Source organism: Monodon monoceros, unplaced genomic scaffold, assembly GCF_005190385.1.
Source record: "Monodon monoceros isolate NGI ecotype Baffin Bay Population unplaced genomic scaffold, NGI_Narwhal_1 Super_Scaffold_6, whole genome shotgun sequence".
NCBI lineage: Eukaryota > Metazoa > Chordata > Mammalia > Artiodactyla > Monodontidae > Monodon > Monodon monoceros.
This window is the reverse complement of record NW_021703783.1, coordinates 81,341,472-81,368,598: the sequence shown is the minus strand read 5'-3', so window position 1 is coordinate 81,368,598 and position 27,127 is coordinate 81,341,472. Positions and strand designations below refer to the sequence as shown.

Sequence of the window (27,127 nt, the reverse complement as noted above, 5' to 3'; positions counted from 1 at the left end):
AAAGAGGAGCAAAGGAAAGGGACCCTATGATGATCCTTAGGTATCTAGCTTCAGTGACTGAGTGTGGAAGGTAAGGTAGGTGGTTAGTTGAGGAAGCAAACAATGTGATCTACTTTTAAAAATTGATGTGGAGACAGTAATCAAGGTAAAATATCCAGTGAGTACTTGACCATACCAGAGTAAGACTCAGTAGAGAGGTCTAGCATATGAATACTGGTGAAACAGGAAGTATATCCAGTGAAAGTGGGTAAACTGAGCACACTGGAAGATATCAACAAAGTGTGTAACAAGAGAGTATCTAAAATATATGTACAACTCTTTCAAAGAGTGAGAAAGAGACAAAAATAAGTCGACAGTAAAATAAGCATAGGAAATGAATAAACAGTTCAAAAAAGGATACCTAAATGGTCAGATAAGAATTTTAAAAGGTGCTAAATGCTTTAGCTAGCAGAAAAATCAAAATGAAATATCACTTTTTTTCTTTTCTAATGAAGTTTGATAACACCTAATATGGAAAGAAATAAGAAAATGGTACTCTCCTACACTGTTGATATAAATGTCAATTCTAACAGCCAAGTTGAAGAGCAGTATGGAAGTATCAAGGCAAATTAAAGATGTACCTACTATATGACCCACTGAGTATGGGGCTTAGATTACATCTTGCTCAGTGCACAGACATCTCATTTCAGTGCAAAACTGTAATACCAAACAACTTCAAACAAGCCAAAAGTCCATCTACGAATAAAATGTATCAGTCACACAAAGGATGACTGTTAAAATGAATAAATCGTATCAAATTTTCTGTCTATCAGTACCTGATGAAGTCCTGAAAACAATGTTGGATGATAAAACCAAGACGCAGAAAAATGTATACCATTTGTTATAATTTTAAAATAGACACTTTAACAGTGCAATTTGTACAACTGGATATACAGAGAAGCACCTCCTGGTATAAAACACCTAAAATTACGGAGAAAATAGGAAAACTTTTATTAAGCATGACTGAATTGTCCATAAGAGAAGGGAAATTACAAAAGGTCAAAAGCAGTGAAAAAGTGCCAATACAGAAGGGTAAGCAAATGGCAGGGTCTGTGCTTCCCTGGTGTCTACCACGCCCTGGCATTTAAGAACCTGATTTTTATGAACTCTGAGCACAAAGTTTAGGAGACAAAGCTGACCATAAGAAGGCAGGAAACTGGATCAGAGACATTCCTTGCCCACCTTCCATATACAACCAAAAGCCCCTGAAGATCAACACTCTTACTGTGTCCACTAGAACAAAATCTGCCCAGCAGAAGGTGATGGTAGAGATACTTGCTGGTGAAGAGATTTCTGAAGCAGTCTCAGCATTGTGCTTACCTCTCTGGGTAATATTCACTTAGATTTTTGCCTAATACTTAGTTTCTGCTGAGATAGGGGAAACCAGTCATCTACCTTGGCAGAAAATTGGGGGTTTATTCCCTGGACAGGGTAAAATAGTCTCTGGATTGAAGAATGCAGCTGAGGAAGAGAACCCAAATGAAAATCATAGGAATCACATGACATTTTATATTCTAAATTTTGACACACTTTTCAGGCACCCATCACATAGGCAGCTCAACTTTACACCCTTCATGCAGGAGGAAAGAAGACTCTTTTCCGAGGAAACTGTTCCAAAAGGGATATCCTAAAGATATCAACATCAAAGCTTCTCCAACCAAATGGCCCAGTAAGATCAGGTTGACAAGCCCTAACCCTGCACAAAGAGCTTCCAAGAAACATTTTAGTGCTCCACTTAAATATAGGTGGATGGCCAAGGATCACCATGAAGGAAGTCTCTAATCAGAAGAAAGGAAGTCCTTCCCAAATAAAACTAACAAAAACAAGGAACTTGGAGGAAACACATTATGCAAGAAGATGAAAACCTCAACAAAATATTATTAATAGTCTCAAAGGAGAAAATATTAGACCCAGGAATCAAGAACAGTATGACATTATAAAAAGAGAACAAAAAAGGGCTCTTAGAAATAAAGAGGACATTAGCAGAAAATCTAATAATTATGTCACCATTAAGCTAAAAAACTATTAAATGTTGAATCTTTGACTATTGGTTGAAAGAAAAGTAAAACAAGGTGAATGGATAAATAAATTGATATATCCATATAACAGAATATCATGCACTGCTAAAAAGAAATGAGCTATCACACCGTGAAAAGACACAGAGGAACCTTAAATGCATATTACTAAATGAAAGAAATCAATCTGAAAAGGCTACATACTATGTTCCAACTATGTGACACTCTGAAAAAGGCAGAACTATGGTGATAGTAAAAAGATCAGTGGTTTCCAGGGACTGAGGAGAGGGAAAGATGAACAGTAGAGCACAGAGGGTTTTTAGGGCAGTGAAACTATTCCATACATACTATAATGGTGGACATATATCATTATACATTTGTCAAAACCCACAGAATGTACAACACCAAGAGTGTTTAGGGGGGCTTCCCTGGTGGTGCAGTGGTTGAGAGTCCGCCTGCCAATGCAGGGGACACAGGTTCGTGCCCCAGTCCAGGAAGATCCCACGTGCCACGGAGCGGCTGGGCCCGTGAGCCATGGCCGCTGAGCCTGCGCGTCCAGAGCCTGTGCTCCGCAACGGGAGAGGCCACAACAGTGAGAGGCCCACGTACCGGAAAAAAAAAAAAAAAAGAAATCTGGGGCAAGGAGGAAGAAAGGGAAGAAATTAACATGTATATAGACAGCTAAACAGTTGTACTGGCCTCCTTGCTATGCTTTGAACATGCGAGGCATTTTCTACCTCAGGGCCCTTGCATCTGCTATTCCCTTTGCTTGGTAGTCCCTTGCCACAAAAATTTCCACAACTCTTCCTTCTTCCCCCCCTTCAAATCTTTGTTCAGATGGCATCATCTTGATGAGGGCTTCCTTGACCACCCTATTCCAAACCACAAGAACTCTCCCACCCCAAACTCTAAACACTCCTTAGTAGCATCTCTATTTTATTTTCCTCTGCAGCACTTATTATGACCTAAAATGCTAAATATATTATTTATTAGAGAATTATCTGTCTCTCCTCACTAGAAGATAAATCCCATAAGAGCAGGTATTTCTTTCAGTGGTATATTCCTAGAATATATATATTCTTAGAATAACGTTATTCTAAGAACTTAATAAATGTGTGGAAAGAATAACTGACTACCTAAGATAGAATTTTCTCAAAATTTTTCTATGTTCAAAATTTATCTTAATATACATTGTTTTAAATATGCAAAACAGCAAACTATCCACACTTAGGAAAAACTACCTCTTGTTTTAAGATTATAGAATTCCTAATTTTCAGGTGTTAAATTATTCTTCCTTTTTCAAAATGATGGTTCTAGTCACTATTTTTTCTCAATGGCTTTACGTGCTAACATGAGAAATGTTCAAATCTGTCAATATCCAATTTGGGGGGGGAAATTTTATTGGTAAATGAAATCTAAAAGTCTGGGAACTAGTGACTTATAGGATTAAAATAATTCATCAGGGACTTCCCTGGCAGTCCAGTAGTTAAGACTTCACGCTTCCAATGCAGGGGGCACGGCTTCGATCCCTAGTTGGGGAACTAAGATGCCACATGCGGCATGGCACAGCCAAAAAAAAAAATTCATCAGAATGCCATTTCACTATCTTGCCCAACAGACCCATTGAAACCATTCCACCCTTCAAAAATCTTCTTCTCTAGTCAAGACAGTCTCCTTACCATTTTCAAACCATCACGATTTTAATCCCCCGGATGCTTCCACTGAACTGACTTTTCCCTTCCTTCATCGCTTCTTTAAATTCTTCCCATCCAAAGACTTCTCTCCTTTAAGTATATTATATAAAATCCAAGAAGGCTTTCCTTACCACTCCAGCCTACATTCATCCTTCTCTCATCTGAATGCCTCTAGCCCCTTAGGTAGAGCTTATTCCAAACACTGGTTTGGCCCAAGCCGGCTGTGTAAGAATCATTTCAGATTAAAAAAAGATTAAAAGGTTAAAAAAAAGACAATTTCCAGGGTCCCAGTGCAGATTAGGAAAATCAGTGTCCAAGACTGGGGTACAGAAGCCAGTATTTTTTTTTTTTTTTTTTTTTTTGCGGTACACGGGCCTCTCACTGTTGTGGCCTCTCCCGCTGCGGAACACAGGCTCTGGACGCGCAGGCTCAGCGGCCATGGCTCACGGACCCAGCTGCTCCGCGGCATGTGGGATCTTCCCGGACCGGGGCACGAACCCGTGTCCCCTGCATCGGCAGGCGGACTCTCGACCACTGCGCCACCAGGGACGCTCCAGAAGCCAGTATTTTTTAAAAGTCCTCCCAAATGATTCTGCTTCACAGCCTGGCTTAGGAATAATTAATCTATACTACAGAGCCTGAAATTAGTCATAAAATACTTGCATTAAATAAACATTATTTATGTGTGCTTTCTAGAACTTTTCAGAGAAGAAGTTTTATCAAATAAAAATAATTTTTAACCATAATCATAATAGTTGTATGTTTACCTTAAGATTTTAAATTAAATATCAAATGTGCATGTCCCATGTCAAATTATACATATAAAAGCCTTAATTTTGAAACAAATCATTTCAAATCCAATTGTAACATTTTGACAAATATATGCAGAGGCATTTGTGAATACAGTATATTGATATTATCATAGGAGAGCATATACTGCAAAGAAATTAATGTAATTAAGTTTATTCAAATGTGCAGGAAACAAAATTCACTTTAAAAAAAAGTTAACCTAAATACAGTCTACTAACCTGTTTGTTGTTCTCTGCCATGGAAAGCTGCAATGCCAAGAGCATGGAGTCTGCACCACATACAGTAGTTCTCTCAGAGTTACAAAAAGTGTGCCAATTCCTTCTGAACTCTTTAATCATATCCAAGACAGACTTCTGATTAAGCACAGCCATCCTCTTAAAGTAAGACAGAAGGCAATGTTAAAAAGCCTTATTTTAATTGGAAATTGATATTTAACGTGTATAAGGAAGCAGAGTTACAGAAAAATAGTGAACAAGAGGTCTTTTCATATTTATAAGATTGCTTTTAATTAAATTTAGGAAAACAGAATAATACAATTTCTGCCCAATCATATTTTCCTCTCCTCTAGTTTTCTTAAGCCAAATCTTTGAAAATAACAAAATCCAACCTTCAATCTGAAAATTCATACAAAACAGATAAATGCAAATTCTGCAAACATAATTATAGACACAAACGTAGCTAATTAAAGCTGTATTTTTTAAAATACTTATTTTGAGATAGATGGTAACATCTACGGTAAAACGCAAAAGAAACAATTTCCTCCTATCCCTATACTGTCCCAAAAGGGATGGTCTATTTTCCACCCCTTTGAATCTGGGTCAGCCTTGTGACTTGATTTGACCAATAAAATGTGGCAAGAATGACATCATGGGCGTTCCGAGCCTAGATCTAGTTCCAAAAGGCCCATGCTGAAAAGAGTTAATATAGCAGGCCTGACTACTACCCTTTGAAAAGCTTGCTTACAGGGTTGGCATCTGGGAACTTAGATTTCAGGAGGATTTCCTGTAAGAATGGTTCACTGTGCCTCAACTATTTGTATAAATAATATAGCTTATGCTTTTCTTTTGAGTCTGGAATTTGGGAACATAGAGGATACCTACATGTTCAGACCTCAGTAGATTCCCTGGGCACTGAATTTCTAAAGAGCTTCCCTGAGAGATAACATTTCATGTGTTGTCGTAACTTGTTGCTGGTAGAATTAAGTATATCCTGTGTGACTCCACTAAGAGAAGACTTTTGGAGGCTTGTGCCTGATCTCCCCTGGACTTCACCCCATGTATCAATACCTTGTCCCTTTGCTGATTTTGCTTGGCATCTTTTTGTTGTAATATATTATAGCATGAGTACAACTGTATGCTGAGTCCTCTGAGTCCTTAGTAAATTATTCAACCTGAGGTGACCTTGGGGACCTCCTGACACAGGCCTTGCAGTTTTAGCTCTTACTCTCTTGCTACTCTCAGAATGACATATGAAGAAGTGCCAGTTAGCCTGCTGGAAAGGCCATATGGAGGAGAGCCAAGGCACTCCAGCTGACAACCAATACCAACTGAAAGACAAGTGAGTGAGGCTATCTTAGATTACCTAGACCCAATCAACCTGCCAGATGAAATACAGCACCATAAGTGATCCTAGGCAAGACCGGCAGGACTGGCAGAACCACATAACTAAGTCCAGCCCAAATTGTTGATCCACAAAATCATAAACATTTAAAATTGTTGTTGTTTTAAAGCCACTAAATTTCAGAGTGCTTTGTTACACAGCAATAGATAACCAATACAGTAATAGCTAATATTTAGAAGCTTTCTTGGTGCCAGATACTTTTCAAAAGCTTAATACGGGCTTCCCTGGTGGCACAGTGGTTAAGAATCCACCTGCCAATGCAGGGGACACGGGTTCAAGCCCTGGTCCAGGAAGATCCCACGTGCCACGGAGCAACTAAGCCCGTGCACCACAACTGCTGAGCCTGCATGCTGCAGCTGCCGAAGCCCACGTGCCTAGAGCCCGTGTTCCACAGCAAGGGAAGAAGCAGTGCTTCTCACTGCAGTGAGAAGCCTGCGCACCGCAACAAACAGTAGCCCCCGCTCGCCACAACTAGAGAAAGCCCACACACAGCAACGAAGACCAAATGCAGCCAAAAATAAAGTGAAAAAAATTTTTTTAAAAAGCTTAATATTACTTTATTCAATCTTCACAGGAGTCCTATGAAGAAGGTCTATTATTATCCTCATTTTACATCTGAAGAAAGCCTATGCCACTCAGCTAGCAAATGGGGAAATAGACCTAAATCCAAGATGCCCAAATCCAAAAGCTGTGCTCTTAAATCACTATATTACATAACTTCTCCTGATAGACAAAGGCCTTTCAAAATAATTGGATGTAGTTCCAATGTTTTATATACTCAAGCCTATATGAGGCAGCCAATTCCTTTCTCTGAGTGTACAGACATGCCTCTAATCCTTATTTTCCCTACTTCCTTTTAAGTACCCCAGTCTCCAACACAGTCACATGCCATTATCTTATTTGGGGTATTTTACTGTACACATTCCCATTTACTTACTCCTCTGTTATCTTTTTCTTCTTTTTTTATGTGGCATAAACAGAATCCAGGGTGTTTACCAGGTATCTTGGGTTTGTATGATCAAAAAAATGGGCATGTGCCATTTACAAAATAATAATTTATAAATATAATCAGTGATGCAATTTAAAGATACAGGTAGAAGACTATAAATTAAAATATCTATAAAACTATATATCCTAGTAAATAGTAAAATTCTCTTCAAAATATCCCCTTCATCTCTTAAAAGAAAAAAAAAACAAAGTGAAGAAATAAAGCTTCAGTGATATGACTAGTTTGCCTAAAATCAATCTTCAGTAGTAAATTATTTACTGGTATTATTTGAAGATACTATGAGTTCGGATTGCTAATAATGAAGACTAATCTGGAATTAGATGGTTCTGAATTCTGACTCCACCACTTAAAAGCTGTGAGACCTTTTCCAAGTTATGTCACCTCTCCCTGTCTCAGCTTCCTTGTACTGTACTGAAGATGAAAATAATAATACTCCTAACTCACAGGGTTTTGTGAAAAGCAAATGACATAAATACAAGGTAAGCTTTTACAACTATGCCTGGCACATGTAAAAGTGAATCTCATCGAAGGGTCAGCATACTTTTGGAAAGGTTCAAGTAGTAAACTTTTGAGGCGTTCAGGCTCATTGATTTGTACTTTCCACAAATCAATGAGACAACGAATATGCAAGCATTCTGAATGTCAGGCTGAACTATACAAAAAGCTCTGATGAGCCTAAATTTCTTCACCTGTAAAAGAGGGAAGATTATCTCCTGCCTCATAAAATTAGGAGACGTTAGTGAGGCAAGTAAATAATCCACCTAGTGCCGGGCACTTAGTAGATGCTCAATTTAAAAAAAAGGGCGTCGTTGCTGTTCACGGTCAGAATGCAGGTCCTAACAGTTCCTTGGGAGGATATAACAGGGAGAGGGCGAAAGCAGCGGAATTGGAGTCTACGTACGTGTTAGGATTGGAACCCTGGTTTCCTGCCTAACTAATGAATCTAAGTAGGGCTCTGTGAGCCTTATTCTTCCAGTCAGCAGATGATCCCTCAGGACCTTTCAGCTCCATCACTGGAACCTACGAACTCTGTTCAACACCCCCAGACCAAACCAGGCCCCAGTGCAAAGACACTGCACAAATAATACCGTAGACGGTCACATGGCGCTCTGCTGTTACCGAAAAATCCCCTCACAAGCCGCGCTTGAATCACCACTTAAAGTGTGACAGGCGGGCGAGGAGGAGGCGACACTCACCTGGGTCGGGGGAGAACCGGGAGGTGCAGACTCGCCTGAAGAAAGCTCCAACCCGGCTGCAATGAGTGACCGCGCGTTTACATTTTAAATATCGCGGGAGGGTCGGGGAGCCAATCGCAGCTCCCGCCCTCTGACCCGGAAGCAGAACCGGCGCGCGGCAGCCCTTGGCGAAGACTAGCTCCCCTTTAGCTGCTTCCAGGCGCCCTCAGGTGCGTATCGCGCGTGAGCCCAAGGAGCAGCTCGTCTGTGCTCCCGGCCGCCCCACGCCTCTACTCTATCTCTGGAAGTTCCTCCTCTCCCCGGGCCGTTCCCCCCGCCCTTCCCTCCGACCTCGGGCTCCGGGAGGTGGTAGCGGGGTCTCGCGGGACTTGCCAGGCGTCGGGGCTCTGCCGGGACTTCTCTTGTTCCCTCCCTCCTCTGTCTTAGGAGTTTTAGAAGGGCAAGTCCAGCCCACCTTATACAGTGAGACCCTGAGACTGTAATTAGACTGGGCACTACTTTAATGAGCAATTAGGGACCGAGTTTCCGGATCTGGAATCTTTTGCACTTCCCACACTGATATCTTACCTGTTGGTCACCCTTAACAATTTTCAGTCCCCTTGAGGTTACTAGTTTACAGATTCCCCAAGGTGCAGCTCATCTCATATGATTCTCAGTAAATACCAATCAGGTGTTTGATGTGTTTGTTATGGAGCCCAGATGTTTTCAGGACAACTACCGTCCAATTAAAAAAAACAAAACAACAACAACAAAAAAAAAAACTGACCCCTTTAGAATCCATAAGTCTCATCTGGGAATGCTACTTCCAGAATGCCCACCAGCCCATGAAGTTTTGTGCCTGGCTTTATGAATATTATTTTTGTATCCCATGTTGGCACTCCTTCTTCCAGATCGTATATTTTGTATCTGCTTATAGTAAAGCACTTTTCACACTGAATCACAAATAACCCTGGATTGTGAGCTCCTTCAAGGCAGGAGTCTGTTTTTCTTCTCTGGTACTGGTGTCCAACACTTAGGAAGGTCTCAAATTCTGGCTCCTCTTATGAGCTTGGAAAGCTAGTTAACCATCTAAAGTCTCGATTTCTTCATCTGTAAAATGGGGATCAGAGCACCTCCCTCTTAGGCTTGTGCAAGTATTAGACATGATAATGTCAGTAAAATACTTAACGTGGCACCTGCAAATAGTGCTCCATGAATGTTAGCTATCATTAATTTTTTATGAATATATTTACTATTAATGTGATTCTATCTTTAAGTACTCACTGTATCTTTTAAACTAAACAGAATTTTGTGGTGACCTATTCTGCAAGTATCATTCACAAAGTATATGAATAAGTAATTTTTTTTTGATCTGCCTGAAGTCACATCCTTATTTTGATTAATTGTGTAAAGTAATCCTTTGACAGTTTCTATCTAACTGTTCCTGTGCTGTAATCCACAGTTTCGTGACCTTGTCCAATAGAAGGCTATTTTTACAACTGCACGAGTTTTGCCATACAGGATGAAGCAAGATGCCACAAGAAATGCTGCCTACACTGTGGATTGCGAAGATTATGTGCATGTGGTAGAATTCAATCCCTTTGAGAGTGGGGATTCAGGAAACCTAATTGCATATGGTGGCAATAATTTCGTGGTCATTGGCACATGTACATTTCAGGTTAGTGTACAAAACTGCAGTGAATGACAGTGAAGATATTTCACTGATAAGAAAACTTATACAAACTTTGGTAAATTTCAGCTAAACTTTAAAAGTATATTGAGTTTGAATGTTTAAAAAACAAATGATGTGAAGAACTACTGAGAAAGACATTCCCAATAATATATACCTGATATTTGTGCAAACATTAAATAAGTAGTGAAAAAGAATATAGTTGACCCTTGAACAACACAGGTTTGAACTGCATGGTTCACTTATACGTGGACTTTTTTCAATAGTAAATATTAGGATACTATAGGATCTTTAGTTGAATCTGCAGATGCCAAGGAGCTGCCCACAGGGAGGGCCTAGTGCAAGTTATAGGATTTTTGACTGCGAGGAGGGTCATCGCCCTAACTCCTGCTGTTGTTCAGGGGAAAGCCTATGTATATAAGGCTTCTCTTGTGCCTCGTGATTAGAAATGGAATATTCTGGTAATTGAAGTTTATGATTAACTGAACATATGTACAGGGAAAAATATCAATTCGATGAGATCTGATTACTAAATCCAGCTTTTCTGTTGATACATTCCAGTTTAACATAGGAAACAAGCTAGTATTGAGAGCTTAAAAAACGATCCTCCAGGAGATTTTATAGCTATGATGATATTCAGCTTTCCTATTAATATGCTGTCATACTTTTTATACATCTAGAGTATACAAAGTGTGAGATCATACTCATTGAACAGTCGGTTTAACGTAGTCATTAAGACAGTGAACTCTGGAGCCAAAATGGCTAGGTTTTTAACTCCTTCCTGGCTTTACCTCTTAATACTATATGGCCTTGAACAGGTACTTAACCTAGCTTCTATAAAAATGAAGAAAATAATACACTTGACCCTTGAACAATGCAGAGGTGAAGGGTGCCAATAGGTGCGGTCAAAATCCAGGTGTAACTATAGTACCCTGGTTCCTCATATGTGGATTCAACCAACAGCTGATCATATGATCCTACAGTATGTATGTCTTGAAAAAAATCTGCATATAAGTGGATCCGCACAGTTCAAACTCATGTTGTTCAAGGGTCAACTGCACTTAATAGGGTTTTGTGAGAATGTCATGAGTTAGCATGTACAGTTCCTGGAAGGCATCTGACAGATTTAATACATATGTGTGTTTTAGCTTTCATTGATTTGGTCATTGGTGACACTCACGCACAGCCCCATATTTAATGGTGTGGTGCACACCATCTTTTCTCACAAGAAAGCCAGTTCTACATGTAAGAGAGACTTTGAACAATGAGAGGTCAACCCTCAGGAATCTCTGGTTAATCCTTTGTTTATTAGAATGTTATTCATGGAACACTATTTCCAAAATTGAGGTTAATCAATGAGGTAATTTGACAGTGACCAATTTTCAAAGATTTAAACTTTACACCAAAGTGATATTATAAACATTGTAAATATTATTTCCTCTTTTACTGAGAAGGCAGTTCGGTATCTTACAGTATTTTGACATCATAAATGCAGTTTAGCATTTTACAGTGCAATAAATGTATTAGGTTATACATAATTAGACTGTGTGTATATTTATCCTAAGGAGAAAGTATGAATTAAAAGCTTCAGTTTGTTGGTGTCTGAGTAGAATACAAAAGCTCTTATGTTATCCCATGTTGTCTCTTAGGGTTGCGGTAGGAATTTCTAGCTTTTAGGCTAAATATGGCCCTTGGCCTAATTTCAGCTGGACTATCAGGTTAGGATCATGTCACATGATTAACAGAAATAACGTAACACAGTCTTGAAAAAGACTGAAGGGAAACCATTTTTCTAATACAGGCTACTAACCTACAAAAGCAGAAAGCAGCCCCCTACAGATAAAATTGATATTTTGCTTCATTACTTTTAAAATTAATAGCAGTAAACATAGAATTGTGTTCAAAAGTACTGAAAAAATATACTTTAGCTCTAGTTCATGTTCAGCTAAAAAAATGTTGAGGGAGAAAGTCAAAAAGGAAGAAGAAATAAGGAAAAAAGGAAAGGCAGAGGTGATGGGTGGCAGAGGGAAAATGACAAAATGAGAAAAAAAATTAGTAAAAACATTTGTATTGCTCTGTTATGGTTTCTGGTCATATGCATTTTCCTTGTTGATCCTCAGACCTGTGGAGCTGGCAATATGGGTCTTACCTCAAATAACCTAAGGAAAGAACTGGTTTTTTATTAATTTAGCAAGTAGTGAACACAAATTATGTTCTGTGCCACGTACTGGAGATACAGTTAAACAACTGCCCCTGTCCTCATGGAATTTCCATTCTACTTCAAAGAAGTTCAGGGATTTATCTGACTAATAACTGAAAAAACAAGATCTAGATCTCATTTTTATACCCCTGTGCTTTTCCTTCTATGCTGCTATTCAGATAGGTTGAAGCTGGAGTTCAAACAGTTCTGGAGGAGAATTGAGTTTCAGTAATTTGCCATTGGGGATTCAGATTGCTTCTTTTGAAGTTATTTTTTGTCCAATTAAGAACTGTTTAAACACTGTTCCTATTCTCTCATGTTAGGACCTTCAAGTTCTGTAGCACTGAATTTCTTATCTTGAGAAAAAACTAAAGTTGAAAGATTTCCACATTCCTGTCAGAAAGGCAATCCTCATTCTAAGACTGTTAGGAATACACTGCTGATGTAGTAAATGTGAATTTCAACAAAGCATTTTTCAGAATCTCGTGGTGTTCTTTTGAATATGTTGGAAATTTGAGCCAAATGATAGTACTATTGATTGGTGTCTTGTATTTGTCAAATAGTCATTGAGTGCAGATCAGGTGCTGAGAACTGGTGATACATACTTTAAAAAAGCAAGGACCCTGTCCTCAAGGAGATGTTTAAGTGTAAAGCAATGCAACAAGATAACTGCTATAAAAGTAAAGGGCAGAGAGAGCATGAAAGTTTCTAAGTCTGTTCAAGAGGTCATCAGTAATAAATGGCAACCTCTTCTGGGACTTGGATGAGAACACTTGACTTAGGCAAGCACATTGAATTTATATAGAACATGAAGTTGAAAAGGATGCCTAATGCTTTGGATGACAGACTTCATTTAACAAATTTTTATTGAACACCTGTTGTATGCCAGACTCTGCTCAGAATCCAAATATTCTTTAATAGATTGGATTAATGGGCCAAAAGTTGACCAAGCTAAAATTTAATAAAGATGAATATAAAGTCTTAAAATGATAGACTGCTAGAGCTAGAAGGGAGAGTTATGACTTAGTTTTTAGTCACCTGGCTGTTCACCATGAACCAGTGCGATGATTAAACTGCCAGAGGAAGTTAGTTCAGTGCTGTCCAACAGAAACACAGTGGGAGCCACAAATATAAATTTAAATGTAGTAACCACATTTTGAAATGTAAAAAGTAGATGAAATTAATTTTATTAATATATTTTTTACCCAGCATATCCAAAATATTTTATGTGGAACAATATAAAAATTACTCATGAGATACTTCTGTGTTCTTTTTATATTACATCTTTGAAATCTGGTGTGGATTTTGCACTTTATAAAGTGTACATGTCTCAGCTTGAACTAACCACATTTCAAGTGCTTAATAGCCCCATGTGATTGTGGCTGCCATACTGGACAGAACAACTCCATATCCTCCTCTGTAAATTGACAGTAATATTTAGTGTTTACTTCAGTTCTTAGCAGTGTATTATGATTCAAAGGAGATAATGTATGTGAAGACAAATTTCAGAGTGGTGTTAAAAAGTTTAAAACTGTCATGTGAAAGAGGAATTAGACTCAGAATGGTAGCTGTTTTTTATGTTATTTGTCAGCTCTATTTGAGTGGAGTTGTTGCTTATAATGCTTTAAGACTGATGCTGAAACTGCTTCTTTGAGTGTGTTCACCTAGGGGAGATCAGCTATGGCCAGATATTTGCCGTCACTGAATTAGACTACCTCACTGATGGTTCCAGAGAGCAGAATTTGGAGCAATGAATAGAATTTACATGGAAACAGGTTTCCGTTTAATGTTAAAGAGAACTCTTCGAATAATTAGAACTACCACCCAAATTGAATAAGCTCCCCCCCAAAATAGCTAGTTCCCTCTCACTTGAAAATGTTTAGAGAAGGTTTGTGCAAACTTTTTAAAAATGGCCTACTAGAGATTTAAGCATTAGATGAAAGAAGTAGACTAGGTAAATTTTACAGTCTCATCCAACTAAAATTCTGTATCTGGCCTTAGATGGGTGTAGTGGGGGGGGCCTGCCAATTTCAAGCCCTTAGAGTGGCCCTTTCACCAACCTGGCGTTGCCCCAACCTCAAATACGCTGGAGACTTGTGTGAGGATTTGTATTATAGCAAGTTTTCCAAGGTATCTTAATTTCCTGCCTATACAATACTGCCTACACCCCAGACTAAACCCAAAATAGCATTAATCTCTGCCTATACCGCACACACACCCTGGCCTTTTAGTTGGCTCAATGGCAGACATTGCTGCCAGGAAAAGAAGGTTTCACTGGTAGTACATAAAACTCAGGCTGTACAGTCCCTGGGATTTCTTTATCCCCACGACCACCCGATAACTTCATATATACCTTCGATAACAAATTACAGGACCTAATTATCAATACTGTTGTTACAGTAGCAAAATAATGTGTGTTTTGATGGTAAAAACTTCATTTTTAGAAGATTGATTTGTCAAGTGTGGAAAAATATATGTAACCCAAACTATGAAGTCAGATATGATTAGGCTCCTAACCTTACTTTTAAATTACTTAGTGATTGCTGCCTTGGGATGTCTGGCTGTTAGCTATACAGTTATTATACAGATAAATTATGAAGTAATAAAATTTGACAGTTTTTCTTTCCTTAATAAATGCATTTCTGTTTCCTTTTTTCATTTATGGAAAAGTTTTTTCTGTTAAGCTCACCTGGAATTTAAAGTAATTTTCAAGGGGTATCTGAATCACATAGAGAAAGATATATGTAATATGTTTGTGAGATGACTGCTGGGATTGCAAAGGCTATCCTGGAAAAATCAACACATCCACTAGGATTCAATTAAAGTACACATTATAAAACTTTGGATTTAGATTCAGGATGAATGGAATTCTTAGAACAGTCCTTCACATAATTTCTATCTGTATAGACATATGTATTCAATTAAGTTATCAAGTTTCACCTGCTCTGGATTTTTTCCCTAATCCTATTTTATAATCTTAGAAACTTTTATGAAGAATAACTATAGTCAACACAGAAGATTCCTTGGGCAAATTTGTCATGAAAAATTGTGCTTTTGTCTCAAGACCCATTTAAGGTTTTGATTTAAATAACAAAACAATGATTATTTTTAAAATTGCAATATTTTAAGCTTAGAATAATAATAATAGATCCCTGTATACCTACTACCTAGCTTAAGAAAGGGAACATTAGCAATTCCTTTGAAGCCCCCTGGGTTTTCTTTCCTTACCACCTTTTCTTCTCAGCCCGAACAGGTAACCATGTCTGAAATTTTGTTTTTCTTCAGAGCTACCATGTGTAGGTATTGCAAATCAGCATATTGTTTTTCAGGTTTTAAACTTTATATCAGTGAAATTATACTGTATTATGTTCTTCTACTGTTTGTTATTGACAGTATGTTTGTTAGATTCCTCTATGTCAAAATTCATATATCTTCATTGTAGTATGGTGTTTTGTAATATGAACATACCACAATTAATCTTTTCCTCTATCGCATAGTATTTTACTATTGAAAACATTGCCAATATGCATATTCTTGTGTCTTATGTTTGAGTTTTGTTACCTCCTCCTTTCATCTTTTTTCTCCCTGATAGTTGGGAAGTTTTACGTGTTGTTTCTCTTCTTTTAATGGTTACCATAGATATTTTAATACGCAACCTTAATTAGTGTTAAAATTAATGTCTTTAACTTCTTCATGAACAAAGCAAGGACCTTTGACACTTGAACTGTCACCCCTAAAGACTTATTGTTATATTTTAGTTCTCTATCATTTTTCTTTTCATTTTACCCTACAAATTCAGTATTGTTTATGTGACTAGTATTTGTTTAGATTTACCCGCATGTTTGCCTTTGATTTTTTTACTCACTGTTCCTTACATCTCAGGCCTGCCTTCTGGGGTCATTTTTCTTCACCTAAAAGCACATCCTTTACTACAAGAAAAAGTTTAAACTTTTTCTGTGAAGGGCCAGGTAGTAAATATTTTAAGCTTTGCCAGGCCATTTAAGGTGTCTGTTGCAAATTATTCTTTGTTTTTTACAACTCTTTAAAAATATAAAAATGATTCTTAGCTTGTGGGCCATACCAAACCAGACCATAGACCAGATTTGGCCCCTTAGCCATAGTTTGTCAGCCTCTGCTTTTGGAGATGCTTTAGTGAGACTTCACTGATGCCAACCCTTGGTTTTGGTTTTTATGAAAATATCTTTAAAACAGCTTCATTCTTGAGAAACAGTTTTGTTGTGGCTACAGTTCAACCGTTTTTCCTGTCATTTTGAAGATATTCCACTGTCTGCCTGCATTTGTTTCTGCTAAGAAGTCAATGGTTGTTCTAAGTATTCCTCTTTTATAGGAAACCTGTCTTTTCTTTCTGGCTGCTATTTCTAAGATACCTCTCTCACTCTCTTCCCTTCTCTCTCCCTCCCGCCCTCCCTCCCTCCCTCCCTCCCTCCCGCCCTCCCTCCCTCCCTCCCTCCCTCCCCCTCTCCCTCTCCCCCTCACATATATGCACACACCTATATATATATCATGAGAGTTTGTGTATTCTGAAATTTTACTATGTTGTGTCTAACTGCAGATTTTTTTTTTAAGCTGCCTAGGATTTATTGTTCTTTCTAAATAAACATACTGGTACCTTTGATCAAGTATGATGAATCTTTTGCCATTATCTCTTCAAATATTGACTCTTCCCCCATTCCCTCTACTCGTTTCTTCTACAACCCTAATTAGATCTATGGTAGAACTTCTCACTGAATCCCTTTTAACATTTTTTTTTGTCTTCTCTTAGCTGCATTCTGAATAATTTTTTCAAATCTGCCTTCTGGCTCCTCTAAGCATTGATTTTTTTTTTCTCATTATGGTATTTTTATCTAGACGTTTTTATTTAGCTCCTTTTAAAATCTGGTCATTTTGGGTAATCTCTTGTTGCTTACTCATATTTTTTGATTACCTCCTCTAGATCCTTAAAAATACATCTTTTGTATCTAATTTTTTAATTAATTTATTTATTTATGGCTGTGTCAGGTCTTAGTTGCGGTGCTCGGGATCTTTCGTTGCAGCGTGGGGCCTCTTCATTGCGGTGTGTGGGCTTCTCTCTACTTGTGGCGCACGGGCTCAGTAGTTGCAGTGCACACGGGCTCTCTAATTGTGGCACTTGGGCTCCAGAGCGTGTAGACTCAGTCGTTGTGGCGCACAGGCTTAGTTGCCTCATGGCACGTGGGGTATTAGTTCCCCAGCCAGGGATTGAGCCCGTGTCCCCTGCGTTGGAGGCGGATTCTTAAACCACTGGACTAGCAGGGAAGTCCCTGTATCTAATTTTTTAATCTGATGTCTCCAGGTTGATTCTTCTGTTTGTGTTTGTGGTACTTTGTTTTCATATGTAGTAGTGCGTGCAGGTAAGATCATATTTGATTAAACTGTATCTGTCAGAACTTTATGAGACCTGTGTAGAGGAAGTTCACCCAAAGAGAATTTGCCTTTGTCAAGCGCTTGGGGCCACTGTCAACATATGGACATTTTTAAATAAATTGTCATTTTCTGGAGCACATAGTTAATGTGAATTCCAGCCCCAAACTCATGTTAGGGCCAGCCAATGGTTGAGATTTCTCACAAGTGACTGTTTCTCTTTCTTGGTCTTCACCCACGGTACATATTTTGCCTGGCACTTTTGGTTTTGGGGGTTTTCTTCCCCTACTTCCCTTTAAAGGTCCTGGATCTATGCAGAGGTCTCTGATCTGCATCCCTCTTTGTTCAGGCACTAAGTTTTGTCTCCCATCCCCTACAAACTGAAGCTGTTAGTTATTGGATGTTGGCAGATGTCCTTAAGATAGCTTTATGCCTTGGTGCTCAGTTGCTTCTCTGGATTTGGATTTTTGCATTATTTTTGTATCAGAAAGCTTTTCTGGTTATTGTCCATATTGCCAGACAGAAATGACTTTTTAAAATTCATTTTTTTCCTCATCTTGTCATGAGAATAAACTGAAATCATTTTAGTAGTACTAAGCCAAGGAGATAAGCTGACTTTATTAAACATCTTACCCAGAATCAAATATCCAAAAGACTAATCAGATCATTATTTGCATATTCACTATTCATAGAGTGTAATAGTTTATAGTATGGATGAATAGTTTGTAACATCCCACACATGTATCATGCCATGTATAATACTATGTGAAAATTATTGATACTCATTATAATGACTTTGAAGCATCATACGGCACAAAGTGTCTTGTACATAATATGTTCAGTATATATTTTTTATATTGTCACTTGATAACCCATGCCTGGTAATTCATTTACCTAGAATATTCTGATTCTTAGAGCATTCCATTTTCATTGTGTTTGCTGTGAAATGTATTTACTATTAAGAATAAATTGTCTCCTAAGTAAGATAAAGTATAACAAGTATATTGTTTGTTCTTAGTTACCATAGAGAGTTATTTTGTGAGGCTTAGACAGCTTCAGATATTTTTGTTGTTGTTCAGTAAACCAGTTACATCTTAATATCTGATCTGCTTTTGAACTTCTCAAAAGAATATTCATGGCCCCCTGATAAATTCTTTATTATAATGAAATACACAGTTTTATATTGTTTGTTCTCATAACTTATTAAAACATTTACTGTGTATGCTTAGGAAGAAGAAGCAGACATTGAAGGAATTCAGTATAAAACACTACGAACATTTCACCATGGAGTCAGGGTTGATGGCATAGCTTGGAGCCCAGAGACTAGACTTAATTCGTTGCCTCCAGTAATCAAGTAAGTTTAACATTGTCAAGGAAAGGCAAAAGATTAGAAAATTTCAGCTCTGGTTATAAATACTTTACAACAGCATGGTCCCAGTTGTGGGGAGAAGAGCTACGGTTGACACCTGAACAACGCAGCAGGGGGTGGTTATAACCTGAGTATAATTTATAAACAGCACTCCCTCTCCGAGGTTCCTCCACATCTGAGGATACAACCAACCACAGACTGTGTAGCAGTGTAGTATTTACTATCGAAAAATATCCACATATAAGTAGACCTGTGGAGTTCAAACTCACGTTGTTCAAGGGTCAATTTGTACTTTATTTCCCTGCAACTTTTAATTTCACCTCCAAGAAAGCCTTGGACAAGAGAAGGCATTTCCCTGCTGGCTTTGATCTATTTCATCCAATGGCTCTTAACTAATCATTGAAAAGGCATGGTAGCAGAGATCTACCAACATATCCAGGTCTATAGATTAGGAGCCTTCTATAATTTAAACTTCATTTAAATTAAATAAACATAGGGGGCTTCCATGGCAGTCCGGTGGTTAAGACTCCGCGTTTCCACTGCAGGGGGCACGGATTTGATCCCCAGTCAGAGAACTAAGATCCCGTACACCACGCGGCTTGGCCAAAAAAATAAATAAATAAAATTAGTTAATTAATTAATTAAACTAAATGTATTAGTTGAGAAAAAATGGTTAACTTTAATGCAGTCAGAACTTGAGAAATTTAGATCCATATGATACTCATTTATCTGAAGACAATTGGAAATAAACTTTGTTTTCCAATATATAAATATAACTTCTGTTTCTTCCTCAGCCATAATCTGACATGCTGAGAATTTAAAAATTTTAGGATTGAAGGCAAACTAGTTTAAAAATAGTTGTTTATTGATTAGATTTTGTTTTTAATGTAACATACATTGATGTACTTCTAAACAGTACCTTAAATGTTACAGTCAGTGTGAATAATACTCCAGCTTTTAATAGATAGAAGTATATCAGCTTTTATAGGTATGAAAAGTTTATCATCTTCTAATTTATTAAATTTAATATATCTTAAAGTAAGAAGGCTTATGGGTAACTGAAGAAGGCAAAGACTAAGTTGTATAACTATTTTTAATATCTAAAATTATTAACTATAATATGTAATATTGACCTAGCTAAATAAAGATGCCCATCCTTTTCTGCCTTTAAGAAAAAGTTAAACATTAAATTCATGTGGTGATTTATAATAAAATTCTACATGTTTCTTATTGAAGAGACAAATCCAATATACTAATTTTTATATGTTTTCCAAAGATATTTAAGTGCCAACTTTGAGAAATAGTTGTAATAACACTTTTTACAACAGAGCCACAGCATCCCCTTTCTGCTCAAACAAAAACATGATTATGAGTTATGAAAACAGCTTTGGTGGGGAGAACTTTCACTTAGGCTAAAAATGGGTTAATTTCATTTTCTTACTTCCAGATTTTGCACTTCTGCTGCTGATATGAAAATTAGATTATTTACTTCAGACCTTCAAGATAAAAATGAATACAAGGTATGTTGACAAGTGTAATTTGTAAATCTTTATTTTAAAACACATTTATTATTTTTGCTTTTTTGATTGGATTTATCCCAATTTAAAATGACTTTATGGTTACCTTTATGTAGTTTAGAATCTCATTTACTCTATTTTAGGCTGCAGTAAGTAGCTAGGATCATAGTAAGGACTGCAGATTATAAATCTGATATCACTTATTAAAATATTAGGTAGACACAGCAAATGAGGGAGAATTAGAAATTCAGTATAATAGACATGAACACACATAGAGTAAGAGTTGAACTTAAGGGAACAAACACAGTACAGCATAGTGAGAGGCAGGACTACAAAGTGGCTAAAAGCACAGACACAGGAGCCAGACCACCTGGCTTTGAAGCCCAGCTCTACCACTTTAGTAATAGTGTGACTTTGGTCAAAGTCCCAATCTCTTTGTGCTCATTTCCTTACCTGTAAAATGGGGATGATCATAGCTTCTGCCTCATAAGTCAGACAAAGACAAGTACTATGTGATCTCACTTATAGGAGGAATTTTTTTTAAAGCTGAACTCATAGAAACTGAATAGAATGGTGGTTGTCAGGGCCTGGGGAGTGTGGGAAATGGGGAGATGATGATTGAAGGGTACAGACTTCCAGTTATAAGTGGAATAAGTTCTGAGGATCTGCTGTACATCATGATGAGTATAGTAAACAATACTGTATTATATACTTGAAAGTTGCTAAGAGAGTAGATCTTAAATGTTCTCACCACAAAACAAAAATGGTAATTTTATGAGGTGATAGAGGTATTAACTAACCCTATTGTGGGAGTCATTTCACTAATCCTATTATGGTAATCATTTCACAATATATATGTATATCAAATCATCATGTGTATACCTTAGATTTACACAGTGTTATATGTCTCAAAGTGGGGGGGGGGAGTTCATTAAATAAATACCTCTCAGTTTGGACTGAAACTGAATCATGTTTTTTATAAGAACAGTATTGCCTTCTTGACTTTCTAGTAAATCAAAACTATGAATAATGTTATAAAACAAAGATAAAGTATAAACCTTTCCAATCGTTTAGAAAACAGTAAAAGTTATGCTCTAAACTATATACAATGGGCTATATACAATTTTACCATAATACAGTGCAATGTATATATTAATTTAAAGCTGTATCAGTGACTGTACAAATGGCACATAAAACTTTGACTCATCAAAAGTCAATAGTTACTAACAATTATTGTTAGTTATAATAGACATTAAATATTTAATGTTAATTTGATTTGGCTTGTAGACTGTGACATAAGCTCTGAAGAATGATTTGGAGGACTTGGGTTTGTTAAACTTACACAGGAATGTTTGAATCAAATCCTTTTTTTTCTTAATTACGTATTTCCAAATAGTAAACAGTACCAAATAGAACCACTTTATTAATCTTACAACTGAAATCAAATTCAAGTGTTTGGAAGGAAAATAGGAAGCAAGAACAATATCCATTAAAATATTTAAATACCTGATATCTGACAGACCTGTTTAGAATTTCAGTTGTAAAGATTTAGACTGATTGGACCTGCCTGCTTGCATAGTCCTCTACCTTATAACTTCCCATTTATTTCTTCTGTGGCCAGAAGAGAATTGCTGGGTTGTTGTGATAATGGGCTTATAATACTAGCTGTCTCCAGTGCTGGCAGTCACATTGAGCAAGTGAATAAAGACAGTAGAAGGTGAAGTCCATGCTATGTATTTATTAGGGAGCAGCCAGTGTACAGAGCAGCAGGTATAAGGTAAAAAATCAAAGGGGACTCTATTTCAGAGCCCCTAGAAAGTTCTTCTAAATTTAACTTTTATTTAACCTTTATGTAATAAGTGAGAAATGAGGTGATATGAGGACAGGTACAGTTTAAAAAAAAAAGTCTCTGTTTTTGTAAGAAATGCCTACTAGAAAAGAAAGATCAAGCTAATAACAGTGTGTTGAATGATCAGCTTCTTTCCAAGATAAACCTTCTAGAAAGGTGGGTGTATAAATCATGTTTTAAAAATAGCAGATTGCTTAAGAAATATTTATAGAAAAGAGAAGCATGCAGTGAAAGCAATGAAGTAAAAATATTAGGTAGGAATATTGTAGGTTATTTCCCTGTGTTCTTACTAACTTTTCCCCTTACGTCAGGTTTTAGAGGGCCATACAGATTTCATTAATGGTTTGGTATTTGATCCCAAAGAAGGCCAAGAAATTGCAAGTGTGAGTGATGATCATACCTGCAGGTATGTTGCTTATATAAGTTACAGCCAAATTTTTGAATTTTCATCTTATTTTAATGAGAATTACACTTTAAAAATTAGAGAAAATGTAAACTTCTATATATATTCCACAAAATGTTATAAAAGAAGCATACTTTATTTAAAATGTAAGTATGACACCAACATGAGTTTCAAAACCAGTGAGTTGAGTTCTCATCCCATTTACTTGAAACTTCCCTTGCTGATTCATGGGTGCCCCTCTGCCTCTTATTTTAGATTTGCCCATTTATGAAATCTAAATATATATTAGGTCAAACAGTGGACACAATCAATAGGATAATAAAAGGCATTTGCCATATTGTGAAGTTATTTCATAGATCCTATCTGATAAGTTAGTGTTTAATAATGAACTGAGAATCTCATTTGCTAGAGCAAGACTCGCTGGAAATTTAGTGTTTTGACAAATTCGAAAATCTCTCTATAAAGTTTTTCTGTAGATACAATACATTACAATATCACATTCTTCCACCTCACCCCCTAGTTTGGAACAGATGAGGTGGCTGTAACATTTTAATAGTGCCTAAAGCTGGAGAATATCACAAGTAAAGAACGAGATGAAGAGCAAGAGTAGGAGGTGGAAATAAGCTGAAGAGTCAGGAGTGAAGCAGTCATTAGAGGAGTGCCAGTTGCTTCATTTGCTTTGACAGTACTGTGAGCAAAAAGAACCACCAAAAAAAAAAAAAGAAACGCTGCTCTGCTATTTTGCATAGCTTTAATGTTTTATAAAGGTATGACAAAATCGTTAGTATTAGTAAATACTTGTATACACATAAAGCTACTAAATATGTGTCCTTTCACATCGGAAGTAAAGCCACTAGCTTCTTTTTAAATTTTAATCTTCTCAGTAGCTCATCTTTTTAAAGTTATAGAGTCATAAGCCATTATTTTTTATAAAATTTTCATGTCAAGGACATGAAAGATTTACATGACATTAAGATTGTAGGGTCCCAAGTGTTAAAAAGAACTAAGTTTGTATAGAGACGGAAAAGTAAGTGGGGCCATTTTTAATGTAAAACTTAAATTAGATCACTAGAAAGAAATAATGACGTTTTAATTCTCTAACACATGGAGCATCCTAATCACAAGCATTTGGAATAATGAAACCTGAGAAGGGGATAATGAGTGTCTTTGCAAGCAAAGGAATAGCCTCTGAATAGTGAACAACAGCCAGAGATACCTGGGATTACATTCAGAGATCCGTGATTTTTTTCTTGTAGGAGACTTTGGGATTTTCATAGAATAGTAAAATTGTCCTAAAGTATAGGGGACTGACAGAGGGTGGCCAACTTTTTGTCAAGTCAGAAGAATTTTTTTAAAGTTCTGCTGCCTTCTATTATTACCATCATTTTATTTAAAAAAGAACATTATTACTCTAAAAAGGAGAAAGAACTTAACTTCAAAGTAAGTCCTTTAATTTAAATAAATCTAACTTTTTGAAATTTACTATGTTGCTCCTAATTGTCTTACTTTGCTAGGCTGTGGTTAATGATGTTATTGTTCAGTGAATACTTACTCTCCCTTCCCCGCTCCTGTGGAAGGAGGTTTTCCCACTTTGTTGGGCTTAGCCATGTGACTTGTTTAAGCCAGTGTAACGTTAGCAGGTGTGACTCAAGCAGACACTTGAAATGTTTTACATGGTTTGTCCTGACCAACTGTCCTCTGTCTTCTCCTATAATATAAGCATGTCCTAGATAGCTACTGGCCCCAGAATACACAGCACATGAAGCAGATATGGAACCGTCTGGCATGAAATAGAACTTCCCACAGACCCATGAGCAAGAAATGTATGCTTATTTTTCTAAGTCTCTGAGATTTGGGAGGTTGGTAACATCATTGTAGCAGTAGCTGGAGAGCTAACTTTAGAATTTATCAGCTTAATTTGCCGACCAGAAGGGCATTTCTGATTGGCTTTTAAAGTCAAATTTCTTGGGCTGAAAGCTAAACAATATAGATAAGATTTTTAACAGAAACAGAAGATATAAGTAAATCAAGTTTAAGGAAGAGTAGTAACATACACTCTCAAAGTAACAAAGGAAAGAAGGATTCTGAGGGGACAAACTACAACAGAAAAATGTTTCAGTACAACTGTATTCATTAACTCAAAGTACAGAATTGCCAAGTTATGAATAAAGACACCAGCCAAATGGCAGCTGTGCAATTTGGGCAGATGAAATAGCCATTTACATCCCAGGAATCATTCCTGTCACTGTGCTAAAGTAATGCCTACCATAGTCTGGGTCTCTGTGTTGTTGGTAAAGATACCTTAGTGATATCCTTGCCCAATCATACTCAAAGCCTGTGTCATCTTGGGAGTAGTATTATATGCTGGTGATACCATGCTTTAAAATGACATGCTAAATAGAATAACTAGACTGAAGTTCAGTAAAGAAGTAGAGGATTTTAACAACATTTTAAACCAACCAAACATATACAAAACACTCCACACACTCCCAACATCAGCAGAATACACATTCTTCTCAAGTGTACCTGGAACACTCTTTAGAATAAACCATATGTTAGTCCTCAAAATAAATCTACATAATTTTTTTAAAGATTGAAATCATACGAAGTATCTTCTTTGATCACAATGGAATGAACTAGAAATCATTAACAGAAGGAAAATAGAACATCTACAGATACATGGAAATTAAATAACACACTGTCATTAATTAGCCAGTGGGTCAAGAAGGAAATCACAAGGGAAATTAGAAAATACCTTGAGATGAGTGAAAATGAAAACACAACATACAGAATTTATGGGATGCAGTAAAAGCAGTGCTCAGAGGGAAATTTATAGCTGTGAGCACCTACATTAAAAAGAAGAAGGAGCTCAAATCAGTAACCTAAATTGACACCTTAAGAAGCTAAAAAAAAAAGAATAAAGACACCCAAAGCTAGCAGAAGTAAGGAAATAATAAAGATTAGAGCAGAGATGAACAACATAGAGAATGGAAAACAATAGAATCAATGACACCAAAAGATGTTTCTTTGAAAAGATATAACAAAATTAACATATATAGCTAAAACATTATAGCTAAAATTAATTAGCTAGACAGACGAAGAGAGAACACTACAAATGGTAAAATCAGAAAAAGTGGGGACATTACTACCAACCTTACAGAAATGAAAAGGATTATAAGAGAATACTATGAATAGTTATACACCAACAAATTAAATAACCTAGGTGACATGGACAAATTCCTGGAAACACAAAACTGCAGAACTCAAGGAAAAAATAGAAAACCTGAATAAACTTATAACAAATAAAGAAATTGAATCAGTAATCAAAAATTTCCCAACAAAGAAAGGCCAGGACAGGATTCTTCACTGGTAAATTCTACCAAACATTTAAAGAAGAATTAACCACCAGTCTCTCAAATGCTTCCAGAAAGTAGAGTAAGAAGAAACACTTTCTAACTCATTCTGTAAGGCCAGCATTATCCTGATACCAAAACCAGACAAAGACATCCCAAAAAAAGAAAACTGCACACCAGTATTCCTTATAAATAGAGATGCAGAATCCTCAACAACATCCAGCTAAAACTAGAAAACTCTGAGAAGAAAATCAGCAAATCTCTATGACCTTGGATCTGGCAATGGTTTCTTAAATATGACACCAAAAACACATTTATTAAAAATAAATACATAAATTGGACTTCATCAAAATTTAAAACTCTTGGACACCAGAGGACCCTATCAAGAGAGTGAAAAGACATCCCACTGAATGGGAGAAAATACTTGTAAATTATATATCTGATAAGGGTCTTATACAAGATATATAAGGAACTCTTATAATTCAACAATAAAGAGACAAACAATCCAATCAAAAAAGGGCAAAGGACATGAGTAGACAATTCTCTAGAGAAGATACACAAGTAGCCGACAAGCACGTGAAAAGATGCTGAATGTCATTAGGGAAATGCAAATCAAAAACAAAACGAAATACCACTAACACTCACTAAAATAACTATAAACAAAAAGTCAGAAAAAAAACAAGTGTTGAAGAATGTGAAGAAACTGAAACCCTCATTGTTTTCTGGCAGGAATGTAAAATGGTGCAGCCGGCATGGAATAGAGTTTGGCAGTTCCTCAAAAAGTTAAACATGTGACCCAGCATTTCCAATCATAGGTATATACCCAAAAGAATAAAAACAGGTGTTCATTCAAACAAAAACTTGTAAAGGAATGTTCCTAGCAGCACTGTTTACAGTAGCCAAAAGGTGGAAGCAACCCAGATATCCATCAGTAAATGAATGGACAAACAAAATGTGGTGTATCCATACACTGAAATAGTATTC

At 36.9% G+C, this 27,127-nt stretch overlaps 2 protein-coding genes across 2 annotated transcripts in view; one reads left to right on the top strand and one right to left on the bottom strand.

The window, feature by feature from the left end:
- PARPBP (PARP1 binding protein) overlaps positions 1-8,451 on the bottom strand; it is a 79,936-nt gene extending 71,485 nt beyond the window's left edge. The window contains exons 1-2 of the mRNA XM_029205600.1: positions 8,384-8,451; positions 4,777-4,932 (exon numbers count right to left, since the gene is read on the bottom strand). Of these exons, the coding sequence (XP_029061433.1) occupies positions 4,777-4,929 (153 nt within the window). The 5' untranslated portion in view covers positions 4,930-4,932; positions 8,384-8,451. The remainder of the gene's footprint in view (positions 1-4,776; positions 4,933-8,383) is intronic.
- A 75-nt stretch (positions 8,452-8,526) lies between these two features.
- Positions 8,527-27,127, top strand: part of NUP37 (nucleoporin 37) — a 41,263-nt gene continuing 22,662 nt past the window's right edge. Inside the window, exons 1-5 of the mRNA XM_029206573.1 lie at positions 8,527-8,592; positions 9,825-10,040; positions 18,882-19,006; positions 20,469-20,541; positions 22,699-22,793. Coding sequence (XP_029062406.1) covers positions 9,885-10,040; positions 18,882-19,006; positions 20,469-20,541; positions 22,699-22,793 — 449 coding nt within the window. The 5' untranslated portion in view covers positions 8,527-8,592; positions 9,825-9,884. The remainder of the gene's footprint in view (positions 8,593-9,824; positions 10,041-18,881; positions 19,007-20,468; positions 20,542-22,698; positions 22,794-27,127) is intronic.